This window comes from Trichoplusia ni, chromosome 1 (assembly GCF_003590095.1).
Source record: "Trichoplusia ni isolate ovarian cell line Hi5 chromosome 1, tn1, whole genome shotgun sequence".
NCBI classification, from domain to species: Eukaryota; Metazoa; Arthropoda; class Insecta; order Lepidoptera; family Noctuidae; genus Trichoplusia; species Trichoplusia ni.
This window is the reverse complement of record NC_039478.1, coordinates 1,979,240-1,991,327: the sequence shown is the minus strand read 5'-3', so window position 1 is coordinate 1,991,327 and position 12,088 is coordinate 1,979,240. Positions and strand designations below refer to the sequence as shown.

General features: G+C 33.6%; 1 protein-coding gene across 6 annotated transcripts in view; it reads left to right on the top strand.

Moving 5' to 3' along the window:
- The window catches only part of LOC113506656 (JNK-interacting protein 3), a 32,281-nt gene that overhangs the window by 5,046 nt on the left and 15,147 nt on the right, over positions 1 to 12,088 (top strand). For 4 of the 6 annotated variants that reach the window (XM_026889647.1, XM_026889517.1, XM_026889757.1 and 1 more), the window contains exons 3-11: positions 2,634 to 2,778; positions 3,614 to 3,801; positions 5,336 to 5,492; positions 5,816 to 5,851; positions 7,361 to 7,378; positions 7,823 to 8,040; positions 8,552 to 8,677; positions 8,868 to 8,992; positions 11,362 to 11,524. In XM_026889647.1, coding sequence (XP_026745448.1) covers positions 2,634 to 2,778; positions 3,614 to 3,801; positions 5,336 to 5,492; positions 5,816 to 5,851; positions 7,361 to 7,378; positions 7,823 to 8,040; positions 8,552 to 8,677; positions 8,868 to 8,992; positions 11,362 to 11,524 — 1,176 coding nt within the window. The remainder of the gene's footprint in view (positions 1 to 2,633; positions 2,779 to 3,613; positions 3,802 to 5,335; positions 5,493 to 5,815; positions 5,852 to 7,360; positions 7,379 to 7,822; positions 8,041 to 8,551; positions 8,678 to 8,867; positions 8,993 to 11,361; positions 11,525 to 12,088) is intronic. The other 2 variants (XM_026889582.1, XM_026889703.1) reach the window with 2 other exon arrangements.

The window sequence follows — 12,088 nt, the reverse complement described above, 5'->3', positions numbered from 1 at the left end:
GTAAAACGGAAGTTTTTTTTTCTAAATCAAAAAGTTATACAGTGATTCTGTTTAGTTATTTGGTATCAGGCGTTCGGTAGCGAAAGTATAGAAAAAACAAAAGAAAAACAACTTGTATCTGTATGATTATTCTCGCACACGCCAATATTGTAGTATTTCATGAGTTTACACTAAGAGCGACGGTAGCCGGCGCCGATTACCCGTCATCAGAACTTGAGAATCTGATAGTTAATTAATAAAACAAATGACTTGTGATGATGTTTATAAAATAAATTATCACTCTATTTCTAGTTACGACATTAGATGGCCAGAAACTACTACCATATTAAATTCTCTATAAATCCAAAATCTAAAATTCTCTACATATATTATATAACTGTCCAAAGAAGTTTACGTTACAGCAAGGTGGGTCCCGACTTCGGATATTATGCCACGAATTCTCCCAATTAACATTTGAGCACACTTTTCAATCGCTGGCTCAACACTTTTCAGTGTATATCGTCGCCTAAAGAAAGGAGGTCACCTATTATTTCAAGTGTCATCTAGTTTTTGACCCAGTAATCTAGCCTTGAATATTCTAAAACGCGTCAGATCTCGATCTAAAACTAATGAATCAAACTTAAAATAGGTTTTAGGACAAAGCGTTTCTATCGACATATTGTAAGATATATTAGTAAGAAAACACGCTGACAATCGTTCAATTTAATCCTCTTTGCTAATCCAATAACGTTTAGTATCGATATTGTTTTTTGTATCGCGGGAACACCAAACAGGTAGAATATATAACATGAAAAACCAGGTCAGAGTAAACGAAGTGCCTGCTTTATTCTTCTCTTATTCAACTTTTAGCATTTTAATGAGGCTCGGCTGTATGCTTTTAATTAAAACCGCTTGTATGTTTACATTTAGAATTTTATGAAGCATTTTGTGTACCTGAGTATACAGGTACTGTATTTTATTCGTTAATAGTTAAAGGTAGACGGCATAATTCTCGGATCTGTGTCGGAGATGTTCGATTGGTTTGGCTATTTTTATGAGCACATGACGTGGCGGTTTCACAGACGAGTGTTACCTATATGTTTAGGCCCCTATGTATGCGTTCAGACTGATTCTAAAGTTGTTTTATTTAAAGCAAGTTGTATGGCCATATCGATAACTTGACATGAAAGTTATCGATACCTTTTAAAGTACTTTTTTTATAATAAAAAAAAATTTAAAGTACTTGTTTGGAGTTAGGTATTCTTTTTTTAAGGGAAGTTAGGTTTGTTCATTTCCGCATTAAGATCTCTAGGTTTTAATATTGCATTTGATCATTGTTCGTAGTTATACAAAAGATACGCTGATTCACAGTCATTTGTTTAGACGTATTTTTTATGAATACACGTTATCCATACTCAACACGAAACTGAAACGCTGCGGAGATCACTGTATTAAAATATATTTTATTGTAGTGAAGTCTACTTAAAAAAATCGGTCAAGTGCGAATCGTAATCGCGACACTGAAGGGTCATACGAATAGGCTAGCCATTTTTACAATTAGTTAACGAATTTGAGAGTGATAGTAACAAATTAATTTGCTACATTACCAACTGTATATCTAAACCGGGTAATGAGCTACAACTTTGTATTAGACGGACAGATACCAAAGCCTCAGTAAGAGACCATAAATACTTTAAATTTTTCCAGGCCTAAATTTGTCTGGACTAGTTTTAGAAAAGTACTGAAATGTATAATTGCTTGCAGACTGTTACGATACTGGCATAATGAAAAACCTGTGCCCAAAATTGGGTTGTACAAAGCGTATCATCGTTGTCACAGTGTTTAAATATGTCCATAGGAAAAAATAGTTAATAACAATAGGAGTATTGGTAATGAGACGATTTGACGCATTAAGTTAATTATAATACTTACCTATTAACTAAAAAGGTGACGTCATAATATGACGAGGAAATTTATGAATAAAAAGGTTAATGAACTTTAATTATGTTTGTTTTAAGGGCCGTGATTGAACGTTTAATACGTCTGTGTTAGGTTTAATTGTAGATACTTGATATTAATTGGATTACCGACTCAAATCTTGTTGCGCAGTTATAAATTATGCAGTTCTAATGTTTACCAATTCTCAGCCCCAAAACATTTAAATTGTCTCATTAAAGTTCAGAATTAGTATAAGAATATAAGCCATCTGAAACGTTAACGGTATACTGCGTAGGGCAAAAAGCAGACTTTTTATTTTTATATGCAACGGCTTTTCCCATCGCACTTGTACGCTCAACAAGCGGTTATAATTTATAAGTAGCATGGGGAGGTGAACTCCAAGAGCGTTACTCTCTTAGCTAACTATTTACCATTCCTGTATCTGTGCAGTAAATAATATTTAATTTAATGTTTTTGACTGGCCTGTAGGTCTAGTGGTTAGTGACCCTGACTGCTATACCGGAGGAAGACAGTTCGGTTCCCACCCAGGACAAATGTTTTGTGATGACCATGATTATTTTTCTGACTGGGTGTAATTTATCTATGATACTTTTATCAATTGAAATGTACTCATTACAAGCTTTGCTTAGTTTGAGACTAGATGGCGTTCTGTAAAACTTGTGGTTACTTATTGTGATATATTATTTTGTCTACAGGAATATTCGAAGCTTCACGAGCGTTACAACGAATTGTTCAAGACCCATGTTGATTATATGGAGCGGACTAAGTTATTGATGAGCACTGCAAGTGACAGAGGCGAGGTACGCGGCAGGCTTGGGCTCAATCCCATGCGGTCAAGTGGTAAGCATTACTTTAAGTACATCTCTGTTTTGTATTTAATCTCCATCTCAAGAAATTATCATATAGCTTTTCTGGTATCTCGAGAACTTTGAAGTCAATGTGACAGAGACAAATAGTAGCTATTAAATTAGTCAATTCAGCCTCACAACGTCCGCTTCTGGATATAGCCAGCCCCCCCTCCCCCTAATTGCGCCACAATAATCAAATCTCAAATTTCATAACATTACCTAATAACCTGAGGTCACCTATTAACCTTGAACATATTTGTTTAACCAAATGCTAATCATTTTACCTAATAAGGCGGAATCATAATATCAAGAGTCACTTATCGTCTTATTACCATATGAGATAGTTTTATTCGGTTCCACCCACATTTATTTATGAGTCACGAGTTCAAATGAGACAAGAAACCGTACAATACTACGTAGAGTATAGTATAGTCATCTTGATTGGTTCAATTAGGTAAATTCCCACTAGGTTAAATAGCTTTCAAGCAGAGATTAACGTTTTGTCGTTATTAAATTATGAAAGCGGGTCCTTTTTCTTTATAAGGATGAAGATATAACAAACTGAGTTACAATATTAACAGAATATACAGCACTTTGGAATGAAAAAGGTTGGTTCAGGAAAATTATTCTTTCCGATAAAAAAAGACCCGCTCTTAGTAAAAGACAGCCTCAGTCTTTTTCCACCTGTGCGTCTTTTTGGTCGTAAGTGACCGGTGCGGTAAAAACGAATATAGATCACATTGCTATCACGATCAGCAAATGCCAACCGAACAACTGATAAACCTAGTTCTTGTATGGTTGTGAAAAAGACATAATTTTCTTTCTAGGTCCAATTTCATTCGGCTTCGCTTCCCTAGAGAGTTCTATGCATAATGTAGAGCAGACGGAGAGTATGCCGGGCAGTCCGGTCAGCCTGTCCTCTTCGCCGCCGTCGCCCCCCACCGGCTCCGACCTCGCCGCGGTCAGGACCGTCGAGTGCGCCCACCAAACAGACCCGATCACGCAACAAAGTCAGGTCGGAATACCATATCATGTATTTTTTTCACTTATTTATTTCTTCATATACTTACATAAAAGATACAAAAGATATTATAAGAAAAAAGGCGAGCTTCAATCAAAATTATAGTTGTGTGTTCTCACATTACATTAATTTTATTCCGCCTATTTCTGCGTGAGTGTGTAGTCGATAACTTAAGAAAGTCACACGATCACAGGAAAGACAATTATAATATCCTTAAACCGTAAATGACTAAAAATAAGTTAAATTTTAGTTGTGTTATACCAAAACGTAGTTCTGTTGATCGCAGAACTAGTATGTAACAAGTTAATACTTTCATAAGTAACTTGTTACGATACAGAGTAAAACTTTTCTAAGACGAGTGTATCTTGAAAATTTATAATGTTTTTAGTGATATCTTTGAGTAGTATTGTTGCTTGTGTATGTTGATGTTTTTATACCATTATTGTTTTATAAAAAAATAAAACATCCCACTAAAAGAAACTGTTTGAATATTTACAGTTAAATACACTATTTAATTTCATTAATTTAGTTCTAAAGAGATTCGATATTGAGCTTAAATTTGTCAATAACCGATAAAGTTCAACACGGAAGATAAAAAAGTAGTTGTGTTAGCCTTCTGTATGTTCAACTACTTGTTGTTATGTAACTTCCGTCCTTGAGAAAAGTTATACAATCTCGAAGAAATGCACTGAAAGTTATTTCGAATAATAATAGTACAAGTAAAATAACATAATTTTATTACTACTAATTAAAATTACATATTTACAAGAACACATAAGAAACTACTTTATGACAGTAACACATAATATAGCGCAAACGAGTATCTTCCAACTTTGTAGCACAACGATCGCTGAATTGCATCCATCTTCGTTACACTCGCAAACATGCGAGTAATGTATGTTGCTGAATTTCGACTGTTTGCATCTTAGTGGCTCGCTGTGCACGTAAGCACATTCTCGTATCACAGTCACGTCTTGTCCCGGCGTGAAGTAATTGATCTGGGATAATGTCCGACATACCGCTGGACCCCTACTGTCGTTTTTGCAGTCTTTCAAGTGTGCACTGTTCAAGTTATATTTAAAACATCCACGGTTATGTGTCGACGAGCACTGATAACATTTTATGCAAGCCACTTCACACATCACGGATAATAGTACTATGATTGCTAGTGTTATATCAATTGAATAACATTTCATTTTATATAAATTGGTATGACGGCACCTCGATCGGCCATTGCGTTGACATTGCGAAATGACGTTTCTAAATTCAAAAATTGTTTTCGGCCATTTTTTTACGTTTGTGACTACTTGGTATTAAAAGAGTTTTGAGTGCGATATTATTATGTTCAACCTTTTTGATCACGTCTTTTTAATAAATAAATTACTTGAACGTTTAGTTACCTCCATATGTTTTGAGTGAAACTCGCCTGCTAGCGTCTTGAAAATGATTTTAATTATGTTTGTAATGTTAAACATCTATTACATTGATTAAACTGTTAGCAAATAAATAATTATACTGGTTTCTATAGGCAACGTCGCCAGTGGCACCTCTTCTCCCTAGTACACCAAATACCGGGAAATCTCAAACCAAAAGCGAGAAGCGAAGTGGCAACAGTCTGTACCAAGAGCTGGCCTTCCAGGATGTTGACCCTGGCATCGTTGAAGGGGAAGACGGAGATATTACCGGTAATACATATTTATACTCAACTGATCTAAAATCGCCGCGTGTTGAACGTAATTACGTTATTGTTTGCGTGCCAATAATCACTAAGTAATGCTGAACCGAAATTGCATGATGTAATAAGTACAATTGATATTCTTGATGAATGGCCACGATAAAATGATTATATGTGGTTTAGTATTTGATCTTGAACAAAAATACTAAGTAGATTTCGTTACCGTTCAATTAATTCTCTTCCTGGTTTGTGAAATCTGTAGCAGAAAAAAAGTAAATGTAGTTTTATAGTGTTAAAAAATAATCTAATGTTCTCTTATTTTACTTTTATTAGGTAGTTGGGTACACCCTGGAGAATATGCATCCTCGGGTAAGTTTGACATACTTCTTTTTGTATCAGTGAAATAATGTATCCAGAGCGTAATGTCGTATGAATGTTTATAAAAAAAAAAACTAAAAATAACAATAACAAAATGCACTCTAACTTTTATTGCACTTAATCTCGAAATTGCTAAGGTGTTGGTTAAAAAAAAAAACACTGTCAGTTTAATCAAAGTGACAGCTTAACAATTTTCTTGTGGCTAGAAACAAAAGGTCATAAAAAGAAACATACTTCTATTATTAAAAGTGCACATACGACATTCTGCTTTTAAAATGTAGGGGTTTAGGTTCCTTCCTTATGTATTTATTTATATTATTACTGACAATTAGCAACATATTGCCGATAACACTTGAAGATATTCAATATTTTTTAATTAATTGGAAGATAATCCCAATTCATTGTTTTCTAAATTTGAAGGTACTTGAGTGTTATTAGCGTTATGAAAACCTTAAAGTAAAATGAAAAAGTGATATTTAACCTATATGTTTACTAATAACCAAAACAAGGATATCATTGGTTCCTCATCAAGTTAATTAGTTAACAAATTGTTATAAAATATTTATTTATTATGTGTATTTTGAGTGATGGTAACTCTGTAAATAATTTCATGAAGCTTTATGCTTTCACCGATGCTTTTTAAGTTTCTTGATTTTACTGTTTTCTTATTTGGCAAAGGATTTAATAACGGTGACGATAAATATTGCCTTTGCTTTATAAAAATATTCTCTTTTATTCACACACGAACCACTTAGAATACTTTTATCATTAAATGATTAGCATTCATCTGTATTTGGTATAAGTTATTTATTTTGGCGTAAATGTTCAATTGCACTAAATGATTTGCGGATCCTGGAAAGCTGATTAATTTAATTTGATGTCAGGTCAAAGAGCACGAATGTAATTGTTCATATAAAAGAAAAATATAATTCAAATGATAATGATGATATTTAACATTTAACAGACGTTTTACAAACCACTTTTTGTGTTAATCAGCGCTTGAAAATCGAGATATGTTACGTGTTTTTCTGACATCAGAATTGAAACCTTTCTTTTTAATTTGCTTTTAGAATCACACCCCTTAGCCTTATATGTCAGCCAGAATATATTAAACGTATATTATTATCACGTGATATTGTTATAAAAAAAAAACATTATATAGTATCATGATCATCATAGAACATATACTCTGCTAGCAATTGGCTTCTCTTAAATATGTTTACACGATGTTAATTAACGAAAGCCCAAGAAAGGACAAAGATTCCTTAATACTTAAACAAAGAGTATCTAAGCTACTTTAAGGGTCTTTTGTTAGTTACGCATATTATTATAATAAAATGTAGAAAAATCCCAACTGGTGGTTGCGTGTTTTTCTATTATATTCGAAGTGGCGTCGTGTGTGAGCATTTTAACATAGTCTACATGAATTACTTTACTAATAACAGTACGTTCTATTTTCATGCGTTCTAACAAAAATGTTGCATCAACGCATGATTCCAGTTAACGACAATTATTTCGGTAAGTGATTTGTAAAATACTAATTCTATTGATATTTATATTGAAACCATCTCACACACTACGTCGCATTTTATTGCAATATTTAAAGCTAATTAATTGTACTAGTATGGTTACGTTAGAGTTAGAAGTCATTATTTTTTGTTATATTTGTTGTGGCTAACGCATGCGGCGAAGTGTGTGAGCGGCCTAACGTTCACTTGTCATTTGTCAAGTGAAAGACGCAAGTAAGTGTAATAAATAAAATACAGCAGTAATAGTAAAGATTCACATAATTATTTTAAGTCAATTACGTCATTTGCAATAATATATACATGATTGTCGAACAAGTCAATTCTCAGCTGACTGAAAATAAATTACAAACAAATACTACTCTCATTGATGAAAAAAAGACATTTAAAAAATTATAAGCTAAACATTCAATATAATATTTTACCAACGCGATAGGAATGGGCAAGGAGGTGGAGAATCTCATTCTGGAGAATAACGAGCTGTTAGCGACGAAGAATGCGCTGAACGTGGTGAAGGACGACCTCATAGTGAAGGTCGACGAGATGACCGGCGAGCTCGAGATCCTCAGGGAGGAGGTCGCCAACCTCAGCTCGGCGAGGGAGAAACTCCGCGACAGGGTCACTGAACTCGAAGAGGAAGTCAGGCACTTGAAGGTGAAGCACTTTCGTGATTCTATTTAAATGACTGTTGGTTAATGGTTACGTTCAAGGATCGTGTTGGACATTTAACTAGTTCACGTTTTTTGTCTATATTAAATATAGCTGTGAGTAGACAAGTAGTTTATAAGTTGTCTGACTTAATTATTACGAGTAAAAAATACGACCTTGGTACTTAACATATCTCTGAACTCAAATGTTATATTGTGAAACGAGACCTTTGAGAACTATTAGAATATTTAACAAGAATTCTCATAAGCTTCAAGTCGGAAAGTACCTCTCCATTTTAACTTGCAACTTTTACAACCAAAAATCTTTATATGTATTTCGTTTTTCGATTTTTTATGTTATATCAAAATACATACACGTCTCTTCTTAATTTGCATGAGTCAACATAAGTCAAGTACAAGATAACTTTTAATTTTGAACAAAATTTACTATAAACTCTCTACTAGTTAAAACACTGATGATAAAAACAGATACTTAGTATATGCGTGGTATGCGACAGGAGACGGTGACCACGAACGCGAGCGGGGGAGACAACGAGGACGAGGCTGATGTCCCGATGGCGCAGCGCAGGCGCTTCACTCGCGTCGAGATGGCCAGGGTTCTCATGGAACGTAACCAGTATAAGGTGAGACATCAAACTATTATATACTCATGTTGTTGATTAATTTTAAATCGAGCTATATGGCAACAATAAATTCTTAAAAAATAAAAAGCTAAATGAGTTATAAATAAAGTTCGAAAGAACGAGACCATTTCAAAAAAAATACTTTCTTTAATCCACCTACTGTATCTTATACATTTTTTTTTATTTCTAGGAGCGATTCATGGAGCTGCAAGACGCAGTCCGCTGGACGGAGATGGTCCGTGCAAGCCGTGTCGACTCCACTATCTACAAGAAGAACAAACAGAGCATATGGAAGTTTTTTAGTAACCTCTTCAGGTAATAACCGTTAAACAATGACGTCACTGTACACGAATAATATACAAAACTCACTCAGTTGACAAAAAGTAATAGAGTATTTGTGACTTTGGGCCCGAATCTAGTCGAGCCTTTCCTAACTTACGCTTATTTATCATACGCGTGAGTTCGCTGTTATTAAGTTAATAATTATCAATTTGAGAATCCTCTACGAAATCCAAGAAGATATTGTAATAATGAAACAAAACTGTTTTGGTCTTGTAAGAATAAGACAGTTTTGTTTATTGGACGATGTATTTCAAGTGTGCTCGTCGTTAACACTTTGTAAAAGTAAAATATTGACAAAACTGCCTTGGCGGCCTCGAGAGACTTTTCTGTAGACTTGGAGTCCTTCCAGAAGATAGTTTTTCGTTAATATACATTTTCAAAGTTCTTTAGACATACAATTATTGTACACGGACGTCATTGTTTAAAAATACTAAACTAATTGTAGCAATTGATTAAAAATAATCTTGTTAGGAATCCCAATATAGACTCGTTATTTTTAAACACACTTTTTTCAAAATTAAGTTTGATATAGTGCATAAATACCTTAAAAACTAACAATATTTGTGAACCTTTTGCTTAGGTATGGAATACAAACAAACTGGATAATAAAAGTTTTGCTACTTAGTCATGATGCAGATACATATTTTTTATCATTTGAATATATTGCGTTTTTCGATAAACGCCTTTTGACGATACTTCGATGACATAAATCGTGAACACAATAAAATTGTGTTATCTTATACTATAAAAGTAAATTATTCGTAAAGATCAAAGGTTCGATACAGAATCGTTTCAATTTGAATCGAGACATAAATATTCTGTTATCATCTTTTTACTTTAGTATAAGTATCATCTACCAGACGTATGTAAGAATGATATTATATCGCTCAGTACAATGCTTAAGTGTATATAAATTTGTCTCTATCTTCCGCGTCAACTACGTCATTTTGAAAACACTGAACTTGGTAGCTTTTAAGTGTGTCGTTCTTGATAAGGCCTGCATTCATTGCTATTCTTTTATAACAGAATTGTTTTTTTTTTCATTCCATTCCCAACCTATTCCTTTCATTTCAAAAGGCATTTTCATTCATCATATTATCTTCGTTAATTTGTTGAAAATATTATGTGTGTTTGTGCTTGTAGCATAACTATTATTAATATAAGAAATGTCTGCCATGCGATATTTGTTTTCTGTGCGAAAGTTTAATATGTGTGCTTTTATTATGAAGTATAACTTTGTTTGTATTAGAGCTTTGCTGCTTAGCTTGCGAAATTAGGCCTCTTACTTCGGCGATTTTACATATTTGCTGTGAATACAGTAAACTTTTCCAAGCCTGGGCTTAAAATGTTAATATAATTACTATTTAAAACCTATTGTTTCTGTGCGCAATTTGTCAAATGTTAATTAATGAAATATCTAAAGTGTAACGATTTTCATGCCCAGCAGTGGACAGAAGCAGACTGATAATGAATATGAATGAGTTTTTACCGAATTATAAAACCAACGTCCTTGAAAAGAAAAATATACATACAAAAATATACTGCTACGCAGAAACTTAAAGAACATAAAATTAAAATCAGTAACTGGTATTTCATTGATTATTGTATTGTCGAAACTCGGTAAACTCAAAATTGCGAATATCTTGAGCTGGCGAAAACTTGATGATTTCTGAGTTTTTGTTTTATGCGCATAGCTGTCTAACAACTATGATTTTGATATGGCCCCAACTATAATTGCTTGCGAATTTGAACGCTGAAAACATTATTGCATCACAAATTATGTTTTCTTAATTTAATTTCATCATTACACTTTTGTTATTTTTGCGTTCTTAATTTATCCAAACAGGCTCTGTGAAAAATTTAAATTTATGTTGACAGTCCTAAACTATGACCAAATGCGAGAGTATTATTATATAGCAATTGCTTTTTTTTGTAATTATTTGTTGTTTCACTGCTGTTTATTGATATTTTGCATTGTTTAGATTACTCGTTGATACATTCTATTTAAGATTAGTAGATATATCGGTCATTAGTTATAAATTCAGAGCTTTCACGATTGATCGAAAAAAAAATTAAGGTCATCATTCATTTAATAGTGAAATGATTGGCTAAACCTTATTTTGGCTGATGTTATATGTTATGATGTATATTAGGACATATTACGAAAACCCGAATGTCGAATATACGCTAGCTTAGCGATTACTTAGCTCTTTGTTTATCTCATTAAGATCATTATTATTCACACCCTTAAAAATATCCTTATACCTATCCCATTACGGCCTTTTATTTAAAGCCATGTTTTCTATGATTCAACGTAATTACATAGTTACGTTTAATTCCAGTACGGAGAGACCGCAGCGCCCTCTATCGACGCCGCACCTCCGCGCTGTCGCCGCCCCGCAGCCCTCGCTGCGCCACTCCAGAACCCAAGCAGACTTCTTCGAGAACCAGCTCACTGATCACCACAACTCCAGGAGACATGAGCGAAGCGAGCAGTTCCGACAGGTATGTTAAGCTTTTACCAACCCTATGGCGTCTTCATAAAGTCCTTATTTGTCATTAAGGTACAGATAATAGCTACGAGAATGATATTAAAAATATATGGGGACTTTTTTATGACCAGAATTCATTATGACCTTGAAATAGAAATGTAATTCTATACATATTTGTAGCCTAGTCGAGGATACAAATATGTACGCAATTACAATTCTAGAACGAAATAGGGATGATTTATATTGCTTATTATTTTGTTACTTTGATCCTGTAGATATTACAGAATTAAAGTGTGCGGTCAAGGTGTTTCGGGTATCTGCCAAAACATAGGCATCTAAATAAAAACCATTAAAATTACTATTTTTGTTAATCAATATCTGTAATTCCTACTTGCAAGGAATCATTAGTCTTTATATTTTTAACTAGATTTTAATGGGTATTTTATTTACTTGCTATATATTTTTTTATCGCATTAACTTAAAATGAAACTTGGCGTATCAAAATTATGCAACAATCGTCGCTTGGTGTAGCAAAATTCTCATGTTAAAACTCCTTTATTGCCCTAGTCGCAATACT